Source organism: Eublepharis macularius, chromosome 13, assembly GCF_028583425.1.
Source record: "Eublepharis macularius isolate TG4126 chromosome 13, MPM_Emac_v1.0, whole genome shotgun sequence".
Classification (NCBI taxonomy): domain Eukaryota; kingdom Metazoa; phylum Chordata; class Lepidosauria; order Squamata; family Eublepharidae; genus Eublepharis; species Eublepharis macularius.
Window position 1 is genome coordinate 64,831,212 of NC_072802.1, and position 26,600 is coordinate 64,857,811.

The 26,600-nt window shown below is 46.9% G+C and overlaps 1 protein-coding gene across 1 annotated transcript in view; it reads left to right on the forward strand.

The window, feature by feature from the left end:
* Window positions 1-10,731: 10,731 nt before the first annotated feature.
* The window catches only part of RIMBP2 (RIMS binding protein 2), a 112,551-nt gene continuing 96,682 nt past the window's right edge, over window positions 10,732-26,600 (forward strand). Inside the window, exons 1-2 of the mRNA XM_054996523.1 lie at window positions 10,732-10,806; window positions 19,590-19,694. Coding sequence (XP_054852498.1) covers window positions 19,593-19,694 — 102 coding nt within the window. The 5' untranslated portion in view covers window positions 10,732-10,806; window positions 19,590-19,592. The remainder of the gene's footprint in view (window positions 10,807-19,589; window positions 19,695-26,600) is intronic.

The following is a 26,600-nucleotide window of genomic DNA, read 5'->3' on the forward strand; positions in this document are numbered from 1 at the left end:
TCTGACGAAGAGAGCTGTGGCTCTCAAAAGCTTATGCTACAATAAAATTGATTAGTCTTAAAGGTGCTATTGGACTCTTTACTATTTTTCTACTACAGACTAACATGGCTAACTCCTCTGTTTCTTTGTTAGCTTTTTAATGTTAGATATGAATTATTTTAGGAATAGTTGGGACTCTTCTGGTTTGTTTGTTTTTTAAATTCCACGTCTTCTAAACAGCTCACTGGTGTCCCTGTGCCCATTAGCAGGTTAGTTAGTTTCCATGTGGAATTTTGTTGTTAAAGTAAGCCTCTTTTGTTTTCTGCATTCATCTCTGTTTGCAAACATAGAGGTTTGGAAGCGGGCATAGATTTTTATCAAAGAAGGACTGGCAAATTTATATTAGTTGGGGATTTTAAATGGCATAAAAACCTGGAGGACCACAGGCTATTTGTTTGATCAGCAATGTTTGATCAGCATTTCTCTTCTCCAAGGGTTGTGTACAGTGGCTCGTAGTAACTGGTTGGGTGAGCTCTTAATCTCTCCTCGTCTTTGCCAACAGCTGCCCGGCTGAGGAGCACTGTGGGGGATTGATTTGAGTAGGTTAAACGGTAGACCTCGGTTGACTCGGGGACGAGGAAACGTCAAGGTATAATTAATTTCTTGGAAAGGAAAAGGGATGCTACCCGGTCCTTCCTCCGAGAGGCAGGCACAGAAAATGGAAAAGCCAAAGATCATTTGGGGACATGCAGAAAGAGTGGGAGGAAATGTTTTCTGCTGAAACATTTTAAAGGGTGGTTCTTTTTTAGCCAAGTGCCTTCTAGGACCCTTTTGCACAGGAGCAAAGTAGACGAGAAAGTACTCTTCAAAGTGGGTACCAAGCGCAGCATTTAGCATGTGTTGGGAAGCTGGGTACGTCCCTTCCAACTTACCAGCAGGGTGCCAGTTGTCTCGAGATCCTTCCTCAAAATCCATCTCTTCCCGAAAGCCTTGTGTCGAATTAACTCCTTAATCCTCATCTCCTAAAAACAAATTCTTGTGTTTGCAGTTGCTCACCTTTCATTAGACTGGCAGCTCCGACTTTCCCTCCTCTCTCTGTTGTCAGTTGTTCTTGCAATATCAGTTAGTAATCTCCTTGGGGCAGAGACTTGTCTCTTTTCATTCATGACGTTCTGCATGCTGGTGTTGGATCGACAGAAAAATAACGGGCTCTGAAAATCCCACAAAGCGAGGCTAAGTTCTCCATGTTGACTTGCAAGGCTGTTATCTCTGTAATAGTCAAAGAGCGCGAATGGCTCCGTATCATTGTGATCGTAAGCCAGCGTTGATAGCTTGATATTTGTCATAGGCCTCAGGGTGGAAGCACATGCTACATTTAGTTGCCTGATCATTTTAAAAGACTTTTCCAAACAGCTGCTGGGTCTGCTTTTGGAGAGGAAGAACCATGCTGGGGGGAGAGGGGAAGGAACTCTTTAACCTTTCCTCCCCTGCCGTTTTCTCTCTCAAGAAAGCCATCTCCACTAGCTTTTATGCCTGCTAGGAAAAACGTATGAGTACTCATATTTCATAGCAGCCTGAATAGCCCAGTTTAGCCTGAGCTTGTCAGAGCTGAGTTGGCCACGGTGAACACTTGGATGGAAGATCACCCAAGAAAAACGTGCTTGCTTGTTACGCAGAGGAAGGCAATGGCAAACCACCTCTGCTTGTCTCTTGCCTAGAATACCCCGTGGATGGGATCACTATGAGTTGGTTAATAGTAAAGAGTCCAGTAGCACCTTTAAGACTAACTAACTATATTGGTGCATAAGCTTTCGAGAACCACAGCTCACTCTTTGTCAGATGCATCTGACAAAGAGAGCTGTGGTTCTCGAAAGCTTATGTTGCAACATATTTCATTAGTCTTAAAGGTGCTACTGGACTCTTTTGCAACTACAGACTAACATGGCTAACTCCTCCGGATTTGTGAGTTGGTTGTGACTTGACAGCGTCTTCTTCTTATTTCTTCCCTGAGGAGGTTCAAAATAGTTTAGCAGGAAAGTGGCAGGATGAAAAGGGCTCTTCTCCCCTGCGGCTGCATTTGGGAATTGGGGGGTGGGGGGTGGGAAACCTTTTTAAACGATCATAGAACTAAATGTAGTGGTTTGGATGCAGACGCAATTTTCCAAGGGCAGAATGGAGCTTTTCTCCATTCTGCCTCCTCCCATTGCCGCCAACTGATCTCCAATAAATGCTGCTCCTTGGAGAACACAGGAATTACACGAGGGGATCTACAGCAGGGAGGGGAATAAGTGGAAATTGCCAATTTATTCTGGATCCATCCCAGTGTCTAGTTCTAATCTCCTTTTAGTTTGAATACTTTTGTTAGGGCTTCGGATATCCTCTCTGCTGTGGGAAAAGTTTGCCTTCGGGATCGTTTTTGTTCTTGGCTGTCCGTTACTGACTTTTAGAACTTAATTGCTGGGTTTCAGCTGATTTGATTATTTGGCGTTTGCTTCCCCAATAGCCATGTGCTCACAAGGGATGCTGCAGACATATTTAATTCATAAATTAAAGGATGAATTGATTCCATTTGTAGCTATTTCACCGTTTACATCTTTTGAGGAATTGGACCAGTTCAGATAGCAATACAGAGGTATGGAGCAAGAATCGGGGTTCTCCTTTTGAAAAGGGATGGAATTGCCTGTCTTGCCTTTTTTCTTGTGTGTTCGGATCCTTGATCAGATTCTGCTTCTGCCTATTTGGAAGGGTGTAACCCTGGCAGCAAGGCTAACCTAGCAAAGGCTGAACAGAGAGCTGATGCAGCCGCTAGAGCCCCCGCTTGCTTATTTGTGCAAACAACTGCATGACACAAGGGAACTGAAGGGAAGAGTTCCGCAGCAACTTCTGCAATTCCTACTGCTTTTCTGTTCACAGAACTGATCCTGTGCTGGATTGCTAGCACTGATCACCTGTGAGTGACTTTTGAGGTATGGAGGGGCCATCAGTTGCTGTAGCCGTTGCTCTAGATCAGATTCCCTTTGCGCTCTGTCCAGCTGGAACGCCTGGCAGCTTGTATTCATTCATTCATTCATTCATTCATTCATTCATTCATTCATTCATTCATAGTCCGTCTTTCTCACTGAGACTCAAGATGGATTACACAGTATGAGATTAGTACAATCAGTATCAAGTACATTTCCATACAGTATCAAGGACATTTCCATAAACAACGCCATTGGGTAAATAGATACAAGTTTACAAACAGTAACAGCAACAACAACATTCAATTTATATACCGCCCTTCGGGATGACTTAACGCCTGCTCAGAGCAGTTTACAAAGTATGTCATTATTATCCCCACAACAGAACACCCTGTGAGGTGGGTGGGGCTGAGAGAGCTCTGAGAGAGCTGTGATTGACCCAAGGTCACCCAGCTGGCTTCAAGTGGAGGAGTGGAGAATCAAACCCGGTTCTCCAGATTAGAGTCCTGCGCTCTTTAACCACGACACCAGACATAGCATTAGCAAGAATTCAATACAGAGTAGAAGAAATGCTGAAACAGAACATAAGCAATTCTAGGACTGACATTAGACAACATGGAGCACAGGTAGTACAAGTGTCACATGACTTGCTGTAGCCTATAGGTTAAAGCAGGATTCCTGCGCTGGTCTCTTTGTGATTCTCTGGTCGCAGGGCACGGGCTGAATCTCTTCCTCAGCCCCCGGGATGCTCTGTGATGGTTTATGGTTCTGTTCTATACCAAGAAAATGTGAAAAGATACTGTGTTGATGTATCCCAACCGGAAATACCATTTCTTTAAAATCTTCCATTGTTTTGGGCCTGAAAGGTTTTTAAATGGGCTTCTTGCCATATTTGCAGGAATTCAACATGGAGATCTATGTTGCAGATGTAAGCTGTTTTAACTAACATTCATTCTCTCCCTTCAAAAAACCCTGAGATTCGGAATTCAGTAAACGGGAAGGCAGTGACTGCAGATTCATTTACCCAGAATTTACCCTGCCCGACAATTAAAATCTCTTCTGCAAAGACCTCACCACTGTACCACACAGTCCCTCAACATGCACTTTAACCTTTGTATGTTCTAGGAAAATGAACCGAAGGATGCGGCGCATGACAAGAATCGTTTGAGCCTCCAGTATGCCAGCATATCTCACAAGGCCCTGCAGTATGACCAGGTAACCTCTTGGTAGGCAGATAAAACTATTCTCATCCTTTTTGTCCTTGTGCCATAAAACAGACAAGTAACTATCCGCCTAGTAAATTTACACAGAGAAAGTGCTCTGACCCAAACAAGATGCCCCAAATTGGTTTGCTCGCCTAGGACGAACTACTTTCTAGAGCGTTTTTATCCGATAGCAACCATTCTCTCCCTCCCTTATTTCAGCCTCGCAACAACCTTGTGAGTTAAGTTAGGCTGAGAACATTAGAGAGAATATTAGGCTAGAACCCTTCTCCCCGGCACCTAGTATTCTGTAGCTGGGGATTTAGTGTGTTTATTTGTTTAAAATATTTCTCTTTTACTAAGCTGTAGAATTTGTGAGGAAGCTTATAAACATTTTAAAAATATTAGCAGTTGGATCCAAAGGTTGAATTTTGCTGCAGCTGTGTGGTCGGTGGAATGGTACACACTAGGATGCCCTGCTGCCAACCCCTGCCCCACTTACCTGGCCGGGGGGGGAGGGGGGAATGTGCCTCCTGGGCGGCATGGCCCACACCCGCACTCCATAGTGGGCTGATTTCGGGCCCAAACAGGTCCAATTTGGCCCACTGTGGAGCGTGGGAGTGACACCAGGAGGACCCTGGATAGCTCCTGCACTTCACAGCGAGCCAATTTAGGCCCCAAACAGGCCCAATTCAGCCCCAAATGGACCAAAATTGGCCTGCTGCAGAGTGCAGGAGTGCTCCCAGAGGTGGCACGAGTCCCTGCTTGATGACATCACTTCCTGGAAGTGACATCATCACACAGCCTAGGAGCATACACGAAGACATCGAATAAGGTGAGTGCCAGGCCTTCCACTTCCTGCTCCTTAGAGGGTCAGCAGTGGAGTGGGAGGAACCACTGGTATAGTAGTTAGAGTACCAGAACAGGACCAGTGAAGTTCAAATCCCAACTGAGTCCTGAAGCATTCTGTGTAACCTTGGCCCAGTTACTCTTTTTCAGCTGAACCTTAAGCATAGCGTTGTTGTGTGGATCAAGAGGCAAGGAATATTATGTATGCTGCCCTGAGCTCTTTCAAGGAAAAGTGGGATAAAATCAGACAGTCAGGAACAGAGAAATTCTCCTGGTAGAAAATGACCTTTGGTACATGAAGCTGTATGGCAAAGAACAGCGGACAGACCCAATATAATGCAATCTAATCCATTTCTAACCTCAATATTGGAGGTCTGGGATGAATTTAGAACAAAATTACTACCAAACAAATCCAGATTACAAACTTTTCTAAATCAGCACTGGTCTCCACCAGGGTTGGGCAATAACTCCTTCTGAGAATGGATAAGGGCCAAGATCCTACTGCTTCAGGATCGCACAACCAATCGAAAATTAATGCACAAGACACAGATAGGGGACAAATTAGGTACATCAATTCCATGGTTTCAGTATCTTCAGGTAACGCATACGTGCTCTCAAATAGATTTGCAAAACGTTCTTAGGCAACCTCTAACAAACTTTTAGGTAGTAATAAAAAAAGCACAGAAGTCGAAAACACCTTATTTCAGCCATTTATAATGTATTATCTGACATGAATAAAACACGGACGCTCACATACCAAGCATGCTGGCAAAAAATCTGTGACACACAACTGACGGAAGCTAAACTGGATATCGATTCGGAAATTACCCCCATTTAAATCTCCTATTGTAACTGAAAGTTTACAAGCGTTCAAAATCATCTCGCGCTGGTACATAACACCTCAAAAATTAACCCATGTCGTATCAGCTGCCAGCCCAGCTTGCTGGAAGCAATCTGGTGAGATTGTGAGACGTTGCTCCTAAACAACAGGAGGTACACAGATTAAGACACGAACTACGTCGATCCTGTTAACAGTTGCCAAAGCATCCATTATCACCTGCCGGAAAAATGTAAATGCTCCAGATCTCTCTCTATGGCATAAAAAATTATGGGACAATCATAGTGCGGCTGCCGTTACAGACAATGGCCATTAATACATGTCTTACCTGCCTGCGGAACATCGTGCGAAAGACCCGGAGGACTGCGTCTTCTCGTGCAAAATTGCACCAGGAAGATGCTGTTATCCGGGAGTTTTGCGCGATTTCGCACAAAACTCCTGAATATCAGCGTCTTCCTGGCGCGATTTCGCACGAGAAGATGCTGTCTTCTGGGTTTTTCGCACGATGTTCCGCAGGCAGGTAAGACGTGTGGAAACGGCCAGACTCTCACTTATAGATCCCCAGGTGTCATCAAGAGACTTTATACCCAGCTGGTACCCAATCAGGGCTTTTTTTCAGGGGGAACGCAGGGGAACAGAGTTCCGGAAACTCTTGAAAATGGTCACATGGCTGGTGGCCCCACCCCCTGATCTCCAGACAGAGGGGAGTTTAGATGTGCAGAGGGCAATCTAAACTCCCCTCTGTCTGGAGATCAGGGGGCGGGGCCACCGGCCATGTGACCATTTTCAAGAGGTTCCGGAACTCCGTTCCACCGCGTTCCCCCTGAAAAAAAGCCCTGGTAGTTCCACATCCTGCATGTGGAACTTCGGTACAGGCATGTTTTGTGTCCCACCCTGCCTCTGGATAGCCAGTCCAAAAGAGGCATGACTTGCTGGGCCTGTTTTCCTTTCTACCAACTCTGCACAAGAATCTTTTGTCACCTACGCACAGCAGAGTTATCATGTGTAGAAGGCAGTCCAGAGAATCCATTCTTGTTTTTCATACACACCGGATCTTGCAGGGGGTTTTCTCCACAGAAATTCAGTGCACACGTGGTCCCTTTGACACTGTAACCCATATGCTACATTCCTGTCTAATCCCTCCCCAATGTCTAATGAAATTCTCCATGTGACATGAACATGGACTGACACTGTGAATTTCTTTTTCCACGCCTGTGGCATGGCGTAGAGGACATGCTTCTTATTATTGGCTATCACAGGCAAGGACAATGAAATTCAAAGTTTGACTAAAAGTTATGAAAGAAGTGTGTGGGGGAGGTGAACACAGAGATGCCATTTCCAGGGCAGCCCTGTGTCTTGGTAACAAATAGTCTTGACTAGACATAGGATAAAATGACAGATAACAACAACAACAACATTCGATATATATACCGCCCTTCAGGACAATGCCCACTCAGAGTGGTTTACAAAGTATGTCATTATTATCCCCACAACAAGAATCACCCTGTGAGGTGGGTGGGGCTGAGAGAGCTCCTAGAAGCTGTGACTGACCCAAGGTCACCCGGCTGGCTTCAAGTGGAGGAGTGGGAAAGCAAACCTGGTTCTCTGGATTAGAGTCCCTCACTCTTAACCACTACACCAAACTGGCTTGCAGATTAATTTCACAGCTTTTCAAAATACCAAAATTCAGGGTCGGAGAGCAAGAATCCACATCAGTAGATATGCTTAGGCCTCCACAGCAAGACCAGAACTCAACTGGAGTGAATCAGAAAGATCCCAGGATAAAGTGAAATGTTTGATAGTGCAGGTTTATAGTACTATTTCTCAGCCAGGTTTTGCAATCTGCTCACTGATAGCTGTGATTAAGAAAGGAAAATTCATTACTGGGTCTCTTAATTACAAGTGCTCAGAAGTGTGTGTGCTCCGAACACACTTTTTTCTCTTGAAATAATTGGTATTCAGATAAAGGTGGAGGGAGGGGAGTGTAGTCATCCCTGTGGAATATTATTTTTCCTGGCCCCATACGAGCTATGTAGAGTTTTCACACACTTAACAGATGGCAAACTTAATACAGTATGGAGAACGATAACTAGGGTGAAATAAAACAAAACTGGCAGAAACGATGAGGTTTTTAAATCAGTTCATGCACACTCACGCACCCTGACCTTTGCCTCCTCTTCAGTCCAGAACTGAAGAGGAAATGTTGGGACCTAAAAGAGGAAATGCAAGACTAGAGCTTTCCTGACAGGTGGCTGTCCATTCTTTCTTAAAAGACCTCCAAGCGAAGTCCAGTCTGCCACCACTCTAGGAAATTGGTTCCACTGATAATGTACATTTGCCACTGAGAAGTTTCTCCTAGTGTTGAACTGAAATGAGCACTCCTGTAATTTAAGCCAGTTGAGTTTAGTCTTCCCTTTGGGAGCAGTAGGGAACACGTCCTTGCCTTCTTCTAACCCTTTTGGTTAGTTGAAAAGTGCAATCATATCCCTGTCTTGCAGGGCCAGATCGAGGGGGGGCAGGGGGTAGTCTGCCCCTGGCGCTGCCAAGGAGGGGGCACATCTGCCAACTGCTGGGAGCGCGGGGCAGGCAAAAGGCAGCACGGGGGGCTAGGAGGCCGCCCACGCCATTCGCCTGCCCTGCAGGACAGGGGATGGCCGGACAGCCCTGTCCTGGGGGGCAGGCAAATGGCCCGGGTGGCTTCCGAGCCCCCTGCGCTGCCTCTGCTAACTCCACAGCGCGCCAGGGCACCTAGCTTGCTGCGTGGGTGGCACGCTCCGCCCTGCGTGATGACATCACAGAAGTGATGTCATCACGCAGTGCCGGAAGCACACGCACAAGGGGCCAGACTTGGGTTGCCCTGGGTGCTGGCAGCCCTAGATCCGACCCTGCTGTCTTGCTAAACCCACCCAATTCAGCCAAACTTCCCCCGTTTTGATTTTGTTTCTCCTTTGGGAGGAACAAACCAGTCTCATTTTCTTTACGGCATATTTTCCCCACAAAAATTAAGACGTGTCACTGTTGTAAGTGGCATAAAAGAAACGAAAGAATTGGCAACAGCGGTCACGGAAATGAAGCGAGCCAAAACCAATGACAGTAACAGCAGACAAAATTCAGAAGGAATAAAAGTGGCCCAAAATGGCTGCACCCGCTCCTCCTTTTTAGAAGCAGCAGGCTTTAAAACATTGGAGTTCGACAACGTTCTGTCAGGATGTTTTCAAAAATGACAGTGAAAACCATCTTTTTAGCCTCTCGCTATTTATGCAAAAGACTATAATAGCTGTTTTCAAGGGCATAGGAATCCAGGCTGTTTTCAAGGGTACATTGACTTGAGCCGACTTGGAAGGGTGTAATTCTGTTTAGGATTGCACTGTGAGAGACTTGTCAGAAGGTGGACTTCCGCTTGGGTTTATTTATTTGTCAATCAAAGAAAATTACAGCCTGTTTTCCGATCTGTTGACCTACAAGACAACCAACAAAATCCCCTCCCCTATTTTGGAAGGCTGGTAGTTAGATCCAAATCGACACCAATTCTTTCTTAGGTTCCTCTGTCAAACATAAACAAGTCCAGCTAAAATCTCAAAGCAAAATCCGGGGACTCTCTATAGGGGGGAAATTAAAATAACGCTTTGCCTCAAGAGAAAGGATGGTTTTGAATTTCTCATCTCTGCTGTTTCATCCTCTAAATCCCCATTTCGATTTAGTTTCGCCATTGTGGAAGTTAAAGCTGTAGTTCTTTGTGCCGTTTTCTCTTCTCACACTGAATCTTAAAATATACACATTTTCCATTATCCTTCGTGTGCATAAAAATTTTCTTTTGCAACCAAGATAACACACAATTTATAGATGAATTATATGGCCAGGATGTTGACTGGAGTGGGTCATAAGGACTGTATCATTCCAATCTTAGCCTATCTACACTGCCTCCCAGTTTGTTTCTGGGCACAATTCAACAGTTTGGTGTAGTGGGACTCTAATCCAGAGAACTGAGTTTGATTCCCCACTTCTCCACTTGAAGCCAGCTGGGTGACCTTGGGTCAGTCACAGCTCTCTCAGAGCTCTCTCAGCTCTACCCACCTCACAGGGTGATTTTTATGGGGATAAAAATAACATATGGTTGTTGTGGGTTTTCCGGGCTGTATTGCCGTGGTCTTGGCATTGTAGTTCCTGACACTGAGAGATCTCTGTCTTTTGGTGCTACAGCTCTGAAGATGCCAGCCACAGCTGCTGGCGAAACGTCAGGAACTACAATGCCAAGACCACGGCAATACAGCCCGGAAAACCCACAACAACCATCGTTCTCCGGCCGTGAAAGCCTTCGACAATACAATAATAACATACTTTGTAAACCGCTCTGAGCGGATGTTAAGTTGTCCTGAAGGGCAGTATATAAATTGAATATTATTATCATTATTATCATTACTACTACTACTACTACTACTACTACTACATCATGCTGGCGTTGATCTTTAAAAACCCAATATGGTTTGGGACCAGCATAACTGAAAGACCACCTACTCCATTATGCGCCTACCCAACCACTGCAGTTACCTTGCAAGGCCCTGCTTTGGCCCTGCCTCTACCTTGAGATTAGTCATCAGCACTTTCCAATAAGTTCCATGATGTTCACAAAGTTCCATTCCAGCGAATGCCCATGTAACACCTTTCCTCATCTGTGCAGAGCCAGACTATATGTGCATCCGTTCCTCCGGTGACTGAACTGTCCCCAAGATTCATGAATGATAATTGAAGCCTTTTTTAAACAGTCATTTTGGGAAACATTTTTTTTTGATCTTGTGACTTCTGCAATATTTGAAAGGACTGAAAGGACATTTGTGGTCTCTTTGTCATTGTCCAGGTGAAAGCAGACTATGATCAGCTTAAAGAAACCCTCGCCGCAGTGACCAAAGAACGTGATTTGGCTGTGAAGCGGAAACACCAGCTCCAAGCCAAACTGGAGAACCTAGAGCAGGTCCTAAAGGTAAGCCGAGATAAGTAAGGGGAGGGGAGCGGAATAGGAACACTAGATATGAATTATAGGAATGCTTTTCATGGTTACAAAATTATGGGAATGCATAAAATCTGTAGCATTCTCTAGCTTGCCATTTTCAGACATTCAGATAGAGGAGAGGGCAGAAGCAGGGTGTGGGTCTGCTGACTTCTGGTGTCATGAGCAGTCCTCCACTCAGCTGAATCCAACCCTTACAATTCCTTTAGATAAGCTTCTGTAAAGGACGATCAAGTCAAGCCTATAATCAGGGCTTTTTTTCAGTGGGAACGCGGTGGAACGGAGTTCCGGAACCTCTTGAAAATGGTCACATGGCCGGTGGCCCTGCCCCCTGATCTCCAGACAGAGGGGAGTTTAGATTGTCCTACGTACCACTGCGTGGAGGGCAATCTCAACTCCCCTCTGTCTGGAGATCAGGGGGCGGGGCCACTGGACATGTGACCATTTTCGCCGAGGGTGATTTAAACTTTAAAAAACTCCCCCCTTGTTCCAGCTGACCCAAAGTGGCTTATGTTACCAGCGAGATTTCAGCAGAAGAACTTGTTAGCAGCTTCTACCCTAAATCAGCCCATAAAACCAAACATCCTGCGATGCTGACTTCAATAAGACAGACTTATAAGCAGGGCTTTTTTCCAGCGGGAATGTGGTGGAATGGAGTTCCGGCACCCCTTGAAAATGGTCACATGTCCTGTGGCCCCACCCTCTGATCACCAGACAGAGGGGAGTTTAGATTGCCCTCCGTGCCACTGCGCGGAGGGCAATCTAAACTCCCCTCTGTCTGGAGATCAGGGGGCGGGGCCACTGGACATGTGACCATTTTCGCCGAGGGCGATTTTAACTTTAAAAAACTCCCCCCTTGTGCCAGCTGACCCAAAGTGACGTCATTGTGCGGTCCTGAGTTCCACCACTGAGTTCCACCACCTCTTTTCCCAGAAAAAAAGCCCTGGCTATAATTATGGACTTATTATTAGGATACACCCACTAAGCAGTCCTGTTGTCTTCGGTGAGACCCGAGACGTGATCCTGACTCAACTTGGTAGAGGTAGCTCGTGAAAACAACGGCTCCCAGACTTAGCTGGGGGGCCTGGATTGCAGGGGAGGTGAGCAGGGTGGCGGCATGGTGGCCGCCATGTTGTGGAGGGGTGGGGAAGGACCAGGGGGCAGGGGAGCACGCCCAGGCACATCGGGGGCAGGCCACTGTGGTTCCTCCCCCCCAGCAGGGGTCTGAGGGGGTGTATGGGTCATTGGCTTGGCAGGCAGGTCAGCTGATGCTCGGATCTGTGCCCTACGCGCGCCTTTGCTCCCTGAGCTGTAATCGCAATAAAGTTGTGGCCTCTTTACCTCCAGCACTGTGTCCGTGTGTTTTTGTCGCCGTGCCCCCTCCCCGCTCTCCTCCCCCACTCAGCCCTTGCCTGTAATTAACAGCACAGTATCCGATCCTCTCACCCTCTTCCCTTGGTGACGTGCATCTTTTCCTGGCTCTGCTTCTTGCAAATCACAAAACAGCTGCAGTTGCCCTTGTATTCTTCCATGTCCCGTTTCACATTGATTTCCAAGCCGCACAAGTTTCTATCTGGGCGCTCCTCTTAGTATCATTAGCAGAACTGGTTCCTCCTCCTCTAAAATTCCCCGTCGTGTCGTGTTTGTTTAAAAGGAATCTGAACATAACGCAGAGCTGACGTTTAAAAGTAAAAGGGAGCAGTTATGCTCTGTTGGTCCAATAATATTCTAACCCATCAAAGTGTTCCTCTTTGATCTCTCTTCCTTTGATCTTCTTCCCCTGCCGAAACCATATTTTGCCACCTGAGTTAGAGCTCTCAACTCAATTTCTCTCATGAGGGACCATTTCTGGTGCTGGAAGCTTTTAATAACATTCAAGTTATATAATAACATTTGGTTTATATGCCGCCCTTCAGGAGAACTTAATGCCCACTCAGAGCGGTTTACAAAGTATGTTATCATTATCCCCACAACAAAACACCCCGTGAGGTGGGTGGGGCTGAGAGAGCTCTGAGAGAGCTGTGACTAGCCCAAGGTCACCCAGCTGGCTTCAAGTGGAGGAGTGAGGAATCAAACTCGGCTCTCCAGATTAGAGTCCCGCGCTCTTAACCACTACACCAAACTGGCTCTCATAATAGAAAATATTAATAACATCCAGCAGGTCATATGGAGCTACACTTCTGGTCTAGCCTATATTGAGCAGTAGACGAGAGAGCAAATCTGACTTGGAAGCTTTTATGGAGATCAGGTAGTAACACATGACACATCTCGGCCTATCACAGGCATCATGTTTCCTGATTGGTCTGACCCACATTCCAAAACATCCCTCTTTTGGCCAGAGGATGGCAGTGATACATAGACAGATGCCCCTGCATGATTTCCTTCAGGTCCAAGGTTTGAACTCCAGTACAGGTTTGAGTCCTGACACATCGAGACCTCCTGGCCTCTGTCCAGATGTGCTGCAGACTTGGGAGTTTCTCCACACTCTTCTTAAACCACTTCCTCTCCCAGTTTTGGAGTTCCAAATAACATGGAACTCCTGTGCCTTCCACTCTGTTCCTTTATTCCTGAGTTTCGTAAAGGCCATTGCACATGTGCAGTTTGCCACAACTTTGGATTCCTTATGAGCATTTGAATGAGCCCTTCACATGAGAACATAAGAAGAATCTGCTGGAGCTGATTATTCACACGTTGGATAATGCACTTCCAATCCGCTTTAGAGATCATTTGGAACTGAATTTTTCGAGTGTGAAACAAAAAACCCACTTCCGAACGATAGCTAAAGTGCATTGAAAGTGCATTATCCAACGTGTGGGTTAGTCCAAGGTTCCATCTAGTCTAGCACCCTGTTTCACACAGTTGCCTAACCAGTTATCCTGGAGAGTCAACAAACAGAGCCTACAGGCTAGTGTGGTGTAGTGGTTAAAGTGTTGGTCCAGGATCTGGGAAACCCGGGTTCGAATCCAAAATCTGTCATGAAAGGGTGCTGTGTGAAACTGTTTCCACACGTCTTTATAGAGAATGTTCCACTCACGGAATGCTGGCGGCAAGAAATACCAGGTGCAAGAAATACCATCTATTGGAGATTGGATACAAAAGTTGCTGTACATGGCGGAAATGGATAAATTGACAAGAAGGTTGAGAGATCAGAATCCTGAAGAATTTTTTAATGATTGGGGGAAGTTGAAAGAGTATTTGGAGAAAAAGTGGGACGTGAAGGGGAAATTATGGCAATTTGAAAGTTATTAATTGGGGTGATAAGTAGAGATAGGGATCTTTACCATTTAAAGTGAAGTTTTAATTATTGCTAAGTTTAAGTTTAGAATAGATTTGACATTAATGGATATTAGTATATTAATGGAATATGAGATAATAACATATAGATAAAATAGATAAGTAAGTTATAAAATAAGATATGGGTTGGAAAGCTGTTGGAAGTCTCTTGAAAAAGGGGGGAGGGAAAGGGTGGGGGGAAATTGATATTTAGGTTTATAATTGAAGATTTTATTTGTATGTATACTCATCTAATAAAAATTTCTTTTAAAAAAATAGAGAATGTTCCACTCACGGAATGCTGGCGGCGCCTCTGTTTGTGAAACAGTTTGCAGACTATTTGGTTTCTGTTCTTTCTGTGCCTTTTCTGGGACGGTGGGAAAGTGCAGTCCCAGTTCGGGCGCCAAAAAAACGGAAACCAAACAGCCTGCAACCATTTTGCAAACAGAGACGTCTGGATTCATGGGGGAAAGCTGCCAGCGTTCTGTCAATGGGACGTCCCTATAAGGATGTGTGGAAACAGCCTGACCTCAGGTCAGGTACACATTCTCAGCCTAGCCTGCCTCACATCAATGAAAGGAGAATGATATAAACTGGTTGAGTCTGCACTGGGGAGAAAGGTGAGGTATAAATGAAGGCAATTAATTAATCAAGTTAGGTATCCTCTACTTAATTAATTAAATCGAAAAGAGTCCGGTAGCACCTTTAAGACTAACCAACTTTACTGTAGCATAAGCTTTCGAGAATCACAGTTCTCTTCGTCAGATGCATTAGTCTTAAAGGTGCTACTGGACTCTTTTCGATTTTGCTACTACAAACGAACACGGCTAACTCCTCTGGATTAATGAATTAATAAGGCCATTCCCTAAATCTGCCTTCTAGATGTTAGACAAATTGATATTTGGGTGCCACAGAGGGGAGATAATGCAGTGAGGCCATGGAGAATGGACAGCCATGGTCAATTGCTCCAATTCTTGAATTAAGTTTTAGAAATTCTCCAAGTTAGACCAGAGAAATTCTGCAAAGGAACAGGAGGTCTGCATCCCTTCCCCCCATTTCTTATAACCTAACCAGAAAAGTGTTGACATTTTTATTCCTGTCCCTTCTCTGTCGCTGAAATGGCTTGACAATAAGAAAAGTGGGTCTTGCTTCTGCATGGAGCAGGAGTGATCTTAATTCTCTCTTTCATCTTATCAGGATCTATTAACTCGGCAGAAGAACTAGGGCTGAAACATGCTGACCCAACTTAACTCTCTCTGAAAAGTTAAATATAACATCTCAAAGCGAATAGATCACTCTCTTTTCTCCCCCACCCCTCCCCACACCCGGTGATGCTTACCAGCAGCCTGACTTTCTCCCTGTCATTTCCACGGTGTCATGTCCGTCGAGTGGATGATCGCCTCTTTGATCGCCACAGCCAAGCGTGGAATTAGATTTGCACTATTTTCCACTTCGTGTCCTAGTTCCCTTCCTGAAAGAAGACGATGACATTCAAAAAGCCATTTGAGTCACAGCTAATGTCAGTGGCCAATTATAAATATCGGCCTTTTTAAAAATAAATCCGCTTCTGGGCTAGGCTTTTTCTTCATGAGTTCTCTGGCAAATTTCTCCAAGGCGGTGTGTCGTTACAACCAACCTTCATCCCATGGAGAGAATGGGAATAGGGGTGAGATGGGAAGGGGCAGTAACGTCTTGGCCAGCTTTCCCAGGAACTTGGAATTTCATGATATTGCTTGGGACATACATACCTGAATGATCTCTCTCTCTCTCTCTCTCTCTCTGAACCCTCCCTGCTTTCTCTGTTCCTCCACTTAGGCCTTGTACCACATAATATGCATATAATATGCATCTTTACATTAGAATTACTGGAGAAATTGCATTCCTCCAGTTAGGCCTTGCTGCAAATATTACGCACATAACATGCATCATTACATTAGAAATGTAATAAATAATGTAATAAAATGTACTAAATAATAATTTATCCATCTGTAGAAATGTTGTTAATAATAATAATAATAATAATAATAATAATAATAATAATAATAATAATAATAATAATAATAATAATAATAATAATAATTGTCGAAGGCTTTCACGGCCGGAGAACGATGGTTGTTGTGGGTTTTCCGGGCTGTATTGCCGTGGTCTTGGCATTGTAGTTCCTGACGTTTCGCCAGCAGCTGTGGCTGGCATCTTTGGTGCTACACCTCTGAAGATGCCAGCCACAGCTGCTGGCGAAACGTCAGGAACTACAATGCCAAGACCACGGCAATACAGCCCGGAAAACCCACAACAACCATCAATAATAATAATTCCTAAACAGACCAATACGGCTACCCACAGTGTTTTTTCCTTAAAGAGCTAAATGCTTTTGCTAGGAATCTATCTATATTGGGGTTATAATCTGTGAAAATGTAATTTTCTCAATTTAAATGTTAATTTTATTTTACTTCATTTGTACCCTACCTTGCTACCCATTGGGAATGAACTGTCATCATTCTCTTCTCCTCCATTTCTTTTCTCACAACAAACCCTGTGAGCTATGTTAGGCTAAGAGTTCATGAAGAAAAAGAAAAAGAAAAAAGAAGAAAAAGAGTTGGTTTTATACCACACCTTTCACTACTTGAAGGAGTCTTGGAGTGGCTTACAATCCCCTTCCCTTCCTCTCCCCACAGCAGACACCCTGTGAGGTGGGTGGGACTGAGAGAGCTCTGAGAGAGCTGTGACTGACCCAAGGTCACCCAGCTGGCTTCAAGTGGAGGAGTGGGGAATCAAACCCGGTTCTCCAGATTAGATTCCTGCCGCTCTTAACCACTACATCAAAGTGGCTCTCTCTTTATAACTGGCCCAAGATCACTCAGCAAGCTTCCATGGCAGAGCAAGGAATCCAACCTGGGTTACCCAGATCCCAGTCTGTCACTCTAACCACTGCACTACACTGGCTCACTTCCTTCCAGAGAGGTTTGTCGTACATTGGAAAATAATGTTTCCCCTGTAAGGCCAAATCCAGCCGCTTTGGGAGGCTTTTCTCCCAAAACATTTGGCACTTCGAACAAGGAAAAACTTGACGGAAAGGGATGGTAGGAAAGAAGCAAAGAGCAGGAAGAAGTTAACAAACGTTTCTGCAACTTTTTCCAGTAGGACCTAGAGGAGTTTAGTAGTCAGAATGTCAGACCAAGGTTTAAATTTCTGCTCAGCCATGATGTTCACTAGGTGACCCTTGGGTCACAGTCTCAGCCGAACCTCCTTCACAGGGTTGTTGTGAGGACACAAAGGGAGGAGAAGATTGTGCATTGCCTTGAGCTTCTTGGAGGAAAGGCAGATTTTAAAAAAATGGATAAATAGGACATGAGAGCTAGAAACTTGATTTTTTTCCCAAGCAAGCAAGTAAGCAAGCAAGAAAGAAATGAAAGCTGAACTCCTCTGCCAGTTTGCTAAATCCTGCCTTTAGTTTGCAAACAAGTGGGTGTGCCAAACATACCAAGATGTGACGAAGAGATGAGCTAAAAAGGTTTTAAAACTTATTACGTGATGTTTTGCAGGAATTTCATTCTTTGAGGAACTTTGTTCTATTTTGCCAGCTCCCTGAATCACAGTTCCCGCTCCTGGCGTCTCTTTTAGTACAACACAGCAAAGTTCAAATGCTGTCTCAGAACCTTAACTTTCTTTGCCCACCATAAAGGAAGCACAGTGCGTACCTTTCAGGAGGAACAAAGGCAGGCAAAGCTACTGTGCCTTTTGATTTAAGAAAGGGGGGGGAGAAAAAAAACCTATTTTCTCACATTTGCTCCTATGCCCTTTACAAAAGCTATTCAAGATGCAAGCCGGGGTATGTTTGATTCCTATTTTAGTCCTTCAAAGGCAGGCAAAAGAAAAGTTACATGCAGCTTTGGCTAGCTAATTTTCAAGGTTTTTCAAGCCAGTATATCTGTCGCGTCATAAAAGTGCTTTAACGCCCCCTACCTGCATTTTTGTGCACCATAAAATTGGCACCAATTACAGTCACATCTCCAGTGGGAATATTGCACAATTTAGTAATAACAACAACAACAACATTTGATTTATATACGACCCTTCAGGACAACTTAACACCCACTCAGAGCAGTTTACAAAGTATGTTATTATTATCCCCACAACAATTACCCTGTGAGGTAGGTGGGTCTGAGAGAGCTCTGGAAGAGCTGTGAGTGAGCCAAGGTCACCCAGCTGGCTTCAAGTGGAGGAGTGGGGAATCAAACCTGGCTCTCCAGATTAGAGTCCTGCTGCTCTTAACCACTACACCAAACTGGCTCTCCTACACCAAACTGGCTCATTAGGAAAATGTTTGGGGGAGAAGGAGGCCAGATTGAGAAGGGCAAGGAGAATCCTATGCCATGCCATTCTCTAGCATTCTCACAAAGGCTTTAGGTGACTTTTGAGAAGGGTTAGAGCTGCTCACAGGAGTGGATGGATTGTTGGCTCCCAGAAGCCAAATGATACCTTCTGCTCTCTGTTCCAAACTTTTGATAACTGAGGCATAGCTGGGACTTTTTTTTCTGAACTGGAGGCTCACTTCAATGGGTTTAGCCTGGAGTAACTCTGCTCAGGATTGCACTGCTAGTATAACTCAAGAGTTTCCCACCCATTAAGGATTAGCTCCTCCTCGTTAGCCTCCTCGCCTTTGGAAGGAGGCAGACAGCTCTTGCTTTGCCTAATACAGGGGTGGCCAAACTGCGGCTCAGGAGCCACGTGTGGCTCTTCTAGACATGTTGTGTGGCTCCCAGAGTAGGGTTGTGAGCTTCAAGTTGGGAAATTCCTGGAGATCTGGGGGGTGAAAACTGGAGAAACCTGGAGAAAGTGGGGTTTGGGGAGGAAAAGGACCTTGGCATGGCATAATTGCATAGAGTCCACCCCCCAAAGTAGCCATTTTCTCCAGGTGAACTGATCTCTGTGGCCTGGAGACCAGTTGCAATTCCAGGAGATCTCCAGCCGCTACCTGGAGGCTGGTAACCCTATCCCAGAGGTCTCTGAGTATCGTTGTGGCCGTACATTTTATTTTAGTTTATTTCCCTCCCTTCTTTCTTTCCATGTCTTTCCCTCCCTTTTCCTTCCTTCCTTCTTTCTTTCCATGTCTTTCATATTTTCAATTAAAATGTTGGGGTTGCCAGGTCTGACTCAGAATATACCTGGGGACTTTGGGGGTGAAGCCTAGCAAGGATGTGACATCACTTTTGTGTTGTCACTTCCAAGTCAAAGGTCAGGTGATGGCTCTTCCCAAGCTCCACCCCTTCCGATGATGTCGCTTCCAGCACACTGGGGCAACCCCCCCTTCTTGTGATGTCACTTTCAGGACACTGCCCCAAACCCGCCTCTTCCTCTGAAGTCACTTCAATGCATCATGTCTTGCGGCTTTCAAACATCTGACGTTTATTCTATGTGGTTCTTATATTAAGCAAGTTTGGCCACCCCTGGCCTAATGGGTCGCTTTCTTTTCCACTGAACAGCATATGCGAGAGGCTGCTGAACGGCGGCAACAGCTGGAATTGGAGCATGAGCAAGCCTTGGCTGTTCTCAACGCAAAGCAGCAGGAAATTGAACTCCTGCAGAAGGTAAGCCCGAGGGGGCGGGGAGGAGGCAAGAAGCAAAGCGAGGGGCAAATGGGTGGGACAGAGGGAGGCTTAACAAAGCAAACACATTCCCTCCTTCTCTTAAGGTTATTGTCAGACACTCCCCACTTCCCCAAAAGACAGCACGTTCCAGGGGGGCTTCTTATGATGTGCTCAAAAGTACGATAGCCTTTGTCTTATCATTTTAGCTTCTAGGGAGAATTCAGGCTTGATTTGATCTAGCACCTGCTTATTTGTCTTTTTGGCTGTCCATGGTATCTGCAAAACTCTCCTCCAGCACCACGTGTCAAATGAATCAATTTTCTTCCTGTTCACTTCCTTCATTGTCCAACTTTTACATCCATACATCTGTCAGACTGTGGCTAAATAAGGCACTCACTACAGGGTTCCCTTCAGAAGCAAACACAAGTCCATTGTTTGGAAAAGGAAACTTTACTGCAGAAAAGGTCCATTATAGTCCACTGTCCTGAATAGGAGAATCAGGATGGTACATGATCATTGTTACCAATGAAGAGCAAGCATAAGATACAGAGTAACAATACCCATCTGGATCAGCCTCCCCCCACAGTTCTCAAAACAACATCTCTCAGTCCTGGGAAGCTGCTCTCCTTCAAGGCCAATGCTTGGTGGAACGGTGTTAGACAAAACAGTCTCCTCCGGTGGGAATGTTGCCTGGGAACTGGTGCACCTGGGAAGAGAATACTCAAACACTAGAAGCATTAGAAAATGGAGTCAGTACAGTTTAGATATACACTGGACCTGACATTCTGCCCCCCTTAAAACAAATCCCCCCCTGGCTTATATGGATAGCGAGTATGAAAAGCTTTGGTTAATCTAGGAGCATGAACATGTGCAGAGTTCACCCATTCATCGTAACCAGAATCAAAGTCCTTCCACCTAATGAGGTAAAAAAGCTGATTTCGTTTGAGTTTAGAGTCCAAGATTTGTTGTACCTCATAGTGTGTTTGGTCGTCAATCAACGTTGGAATGGGTGGAGCTCTGACGTGCCATTTGTTGTCGGTGGGAGCTCTTTTTAGAAGACTGACATGGAACGTATCATGCACATGGCGCAGGTTCTTGGGCAGAGTTACAGCAACAGTCACTTTATTTATTATCTTGCGCACAGGAAAAGGTCCTAGGAATTTCAGAGCGAGTTTGCGGCTGGTCTGAGCAAGTCTTAGATTTTTTGTGGAAATATACACATGATCTCCGGGTTGTAATTCCCATTCGGCCGCACGATGGCGGTCTGCGTATTTTTTGTAATCCAGTTTGGCTTTGTCAAGGTGCTTCTTAATAAGATCCCATTGCTGCGCCGCCTCCCCCCACCACGAAGATACATCTGGCAATTTAGAGGAATGGAGAGGGGGGGCATCCAACGGGAAGGGATTGAAGTGAGTCCCGTAGACAATTTTGAAGGGGGCCTCCCCCGTTGAAGCGTGTACACTGTTGTTATAAGAGAACTCGGCCAGAGGGAGAAGGTCCACCCAATTATCTTGTTGAAAATTAATGTAGCAACGAAGAAACTGTTCTAAAATTTGGTTTGTTTTTTCGGATTGCCCGTCGGTTTGTGGGTGGTGGCTTGAACTGATGCCTTGTTCAATATTCAACATTTTCAAAAGCTCCCGCCAGAAGTTGGCAACGAACTGTCCGCCGCGATCCGAAATCACCTTGGACGGAAAAGAATGTAATTTTACGATGTGTTTTAGAAACAAATCTGCTAGTTTTCGAGCGGAGGGTATAGCAGTACAGGGGATAAAATGAGCTTGTTTGGAGAACAGATCTACCACCACTAAAATGCAATTATGTCCTTTTGAGATAGGTAGATCAGTGATAAAGTCCATAGATATTATTTCCCAGGGTCTGTTTGGCGTTTCCAATGGTTGCAGGAGACCCGGAGGCTTCCCTTTTCTGGTTTTGGCGCTGAGGCAAATAGGACAGGAACTAACGTATTGGGAAATGTCTTTGCGCATGCCCGGCCACCAGAATTGTCTTTGGATTAGGTGCAAAGTTTTCAGATACCCATAATGTCCAGCAGTGGGAGCGTCATGACAGCGCTGCAAAACTTCCAGTCTGAGGCTGTCTGGGACATAAAATTTGCTCCCGGCTAGCCAATCCCCTTGTGGGGCTTGGGTTAGTTTGCTTCGCGGAGCCTTATCCCCCTCCTTCTCCACCTCAGTTTTAAGTTTCGATTTCCACTCTTGGTTGGCCGGGAGGGGCTGCTTGGCACGGCTGCGAGTAGTCACCACGCCCCCAAGTTGCGTAGGCGAGAAGACAGTGTCGACAGTCTCCTCCCGTTTGCTCTTATGTTGGGGCATGCGCGATAGGGCGTCTGCCAAAAAGTTAGTTTTGCCTGGGAGATAATTTAGAGTGAAGTTGAATTTGGAAAAGAATTCCGCCCATCGCAATTGCTTGGCATTCAGTCTGCGTGGGCTTCGGAGGGCCTCCAGATTTTTATGATCCGTCCAGACCTCGAAAGGGTATCGCGCCCCCTCCAGCCAATGTCTCCAGTTAGTAAGGGCCGCTTTTACGGCAAAGGCCTCCTTCTCCCACACATTCCAATTCCTTTCCGCCTCCGAAAATTTTCTAGACAAGAAAGCACACGGCCGCAGCCTGCCATCCTCCCCCTTCTGCAGTAAAACCCCCCCTATCGCCGTATCGCTGGCGTCAACCTGTACTATGAAAGGGGATTGTTCGTTGGGGTGGGAGAGGATGGGTTCCGTTACAAATTGCTTTTTTAGACAATCGAAGGCCGTTTGGCAATCGGGGGTCCATTGCAGTTTGGCAGAGGGTTTTTTAGCTTGGTCCCCTTTATCTTTGGTTTTCAGCAAGTCTGTTAAAGGGAGCGTGATTTGGGCGAAATTTGCTATGAAGTCTCTATAGAAGTTGGCAAAACCCAGGAAGGATTGCAGTTCTTTACGGGTGGTGGGTTTTTGCCAGTCTTGGATCGCCTGTATTTTGGCTGGATCCATTTTCAGGCCTTCTTGGGAGATACAATACCCGAGGTAAGTGAGTTCGGTTTTATGGAATTCACATTTGGACAGTTTGATGGGCAGCTTATTCTTCATCAGGGTGGCTAAAACTTTTCGTACCGTTTGAATATGTTCTTCCTCGGTGTCTGAGTAAATTAACACATCATCAAGGTACACTACCACCCCTTTGTACAGGAATTCGTGTAGAACTTCGTTTATCATGGACATGAATACGGACGGGGCTCCCGTCAAACCAAAAGGCATAACTAAGTATTCATATTGTCCGAGGGGCGTATTGAAAGCGGTTTTCCACTCATCCCCTGCCTTGATACGAACGTGGAAGTAAGCATCTTTTAGATCTAATTTCGTAAAGATCTTACCTTGGGCCACGACGTTGAGAAGGTCTCGGATGAGCGGTATAGGATAGGCGTTGCTGGTGGACACTGCATTCAAGCCTCGGAAATCTGTGCACAGTCGAAGTCCCCCATCCTTCTTTTTCACGAAGAGGACTGGAGCGGCGTGGGGGCTAGCGGCTGGGCGGATGAACCCTCGTTGGAGGTTGGTGTCGATGAATTTCCGGAGCTCTTCGCGTTCATGGAGGCTCATGGGATAAAGTCGTCCTTTGGGCAGTGAGGCTCCGGGTAGAATTTCGACCGCACAGTCCGTTCGTCGGTGCGGGGGTAGAGTATCTGCTTCCTCTTCAGAGAAAGCCTTTAGAAAAGGCCAGTACGGTTCGGGTATTTGGTTGACTTCTTCTTGGGTGAGAAGGGCCTTTTCTTTATGAGTCGGATCTTCGCCCCAGTTTTGATTCCAACGGTGATTTTTGCAGTTGGTATGACTGAAGGTAATACATCCTTGTGCCCAGTCTATGTAGGGATTGTGATCACATAGCCATTTGCTGCCTAAAATTAACGGGTACTTGGCAGTCGAGCTGATGACAAAGGACCTCTTCTCCCAATGTTGTCCCATGCCTGTGATCACTGGGATGGTTTCAGTTGTTACAGGATTCATGTTGGTACCATCCATTTGCTCAAAGATTACTGGGTTTTGTAGATCCCGAGTTGGTAGGACTAGTCCATTGACTAGAGCAGGGGCAATGATGTCTCTTGAGCAGCCCGAGTCAATAAGAGCTTGCACCCGAATATGCATCTTCCTCTCTGGGTTGATTAGAGTCACTGGCATGAATAAGATGGACCCAGGCGGCCGGTTCCGTGCAGGGACGGGCTTAGGGCGGATCTGTCGTTTGGGTCCTTTCACGACAGATCCATTTCGTTTCCCGACTGGGGACTTTCTGGATTAGCTTCTGCGGTTGGGGAAGCGGGATCGTATTCCATGATTTCTTCCGCTTCCAGCCCTCTCTCCGAGGCTGGCCTTTGGGCAGCGCCGCGGCCTCTATTTGCTCGGGGTGCTGGAGTCGGGCGTTGGAGCGTAGGAAACGGAGCAAGGGTTGGACGCCGTAATTGGAGCGGAGGTCTTTGCACAGGCCGGTAAGGGCATTGTGCTGCAAAGTGACCAGCCTGTCCGCATTGCAAACACAGCCCTTGTTGCCATCTAGCATCTCTCGCTCCACGGGTGGCGTAGCTAGCTCCCCGTGTTCCCCTCTGTAAGGTCAATGATCTTCTTTGTCCCGTTTGTTGTTGTTGTTCAACCAAACGGACTTCCAACATGCGATTTTCTACTTCGCAAACAAGTTGTATCCACCCTAACAACGTGGGGGGATTGTCTTGCATGAGAGCTCTGTCCAAAAGTCTCGGGTTAAGGCCTTGTTTGAACAGAATAATCTTGGTGGACTCCTCACACCTAGGGCACTTGGCTGCTAATTGCCGGAATTTTGTGACATAGTCTCTTGCTGACATGCTGCCTTGTTTGATGGCTTGCAATTCTGTTCGGGCCCGGGTTTCTTCTAAGGGGTCTTCATATTGCGCTCGGATAGCATCCACTAACCCCTGAAGAGTATCAAGTTCTGGGGCCCCGACATTGTATAGTCCTACATACCAGTCTGCTGCTTTGCCCTGTAAACGAGATCCAAGATGTTCGATTTGACTGGCCTCACTGCCGAAGAGGTGCCCCCACCGGTTGAAAAACTGTACCACTTGGACTAGGAAAAATCCCAATTTGGATGGATCCCCATCGAAGGTGGTTTCCAGCTTCACCCAACCCATCGGGAGTTCCTGTCTCGGAGCAGGCGCTGGGTAAAAGTCCATCGGCAGTCTTAGTTGCGCCTGAGGCACAGGAGGAGGTAACTGGAGTCTCGGACGGGGCAACGGTGCCTGCTGTACGGGTGGCGGTTGAACCGGCGGTGCCGGCTGGGGTTGGGCTGGTTGTGCGGGCGGAGGTTGCCGTGGTTGCTGTGTCGGGGTTGGTCTTGGTTGGGCCGGAGGCTGTAGTGGCAGGCGAGCAGGAGGCGGCAGTCTCGGTCTGGCCGGTAACACGGGAGGCGTTAGTGGCAGCTGTCGAGGTGGAGGAGGTTGGTGTGGAAGAGTGGAAATTGGCCGCTGTGGAGGGGGTTGAAGGTGTCGTAGTGGTGCAGGCCGTCCCGGTTGGTTCGGGGGTGGTAAAACGGGCTGGTCCTGGGGCTGCTGCGACAGTATGAGCTGCGGTCGAGGTGAGAGAGGCCGCAGCGGCGAGGGTTGAACCGGTGGAAGGCCGCGCGGGCTTGCCCCTCCGGGTGTTGTTAATCTGGGAAGCAGCGGCTGGCCTCTTGGCGCTGTTAGACCGTCCCCCGTAGGTTGCCCGGCGGGGACAATGTCTCGCGGTTGACGAGGGGCTCCCTCCTCAGATGGAGCCGCGTGTGCTCCCGCTTGGTCCGGCCGGACCGTTATAGAAGAAGTAAGAGGGGGTCCCACCGGTGTATCACTGGGCTTTTCTTCCCCTTCCGTAGGCCTCTCAACGGGAGTCCCGTCTGGCGGCGCATCCCCTGCCTGGTTAGGAAGTTCGGTGGGGGTCTCTCCGGGTGGCTCAACCGGGTCTCCCTTGCTCGGTGGAATTTCCTGCTGTGCTGGAAGTTCCTTGGGTTGCTCTCCCGTTTCGCCCGGATGGGTGTCTCCTTCACCGGTAGGTGACGGCCGCTGCTGGACATTCTCCATCGGATAGGAGATAACACTTTGAAGGGTAGCTATCTGTACCGCCATCTCTTCAGGGGACAGTCTTTCCCCTGCTCCCATTGCCGAAATTAAATGGATGGCATGAGCCAAACTCTCTTCCATATCCATCAGTTTAGCTTCTAACTGTTGCATTCGACTTGCCCCCGGTTGCTCGCTTATGGAAGCTTCATTCGTTGCACTCACCGGGGTCAAGGGGCCCCAAGGAGGAGGGTCCCCTTGGACGACTCTCGATCTCGCAGCTAGGATTCCCTTGGCCATACCCGTCACGGCCGAGATGCTGGTATCCACCGCATAGGTGCGACCTTGTATCTGCTCCCAACTTTGTTCAGGGACCTCCGTTGGCTCTTTCCACGAAACAAGTTCGGAGTAATCCCAACTCAGGGCGCCGCGGCGAGACGTGTCCCCCTCCGCCTGTTCGGACGTCCTGTTCCAATATCGCCATGGTTGGCTGCTGTCTAGCTCCGGGACGGTTCCTAGGCTTCGGCGCCCTTCCATCGAAAATAGTGGATGGAGTCCACCTGCCCGACGCTCTCTGGTTTCTCGGGGTCTGGCTCCCCACTCCGACGGGGTGGGTACCGAAATCAAAGGGAGAGCAGTCGCTTTCGGCCTTGCCCCGAGGTTGGCTTCGGTCTCGGCCCGAGTACTGAGGTCGATGAGAGGCGGGGTGGAAGTGGAGGCTCCGGTTCCGTTCCCGGCTGCTCCCAGCTCCTGGGAGTCTTGGGCTTGCACAGGTTGATTGTCGGGAGACGCATACGGATCAAATAAAGGATCCCTGTCCGGGACAACCTTGGATTCCGCTGGGCCCGACTCAGACA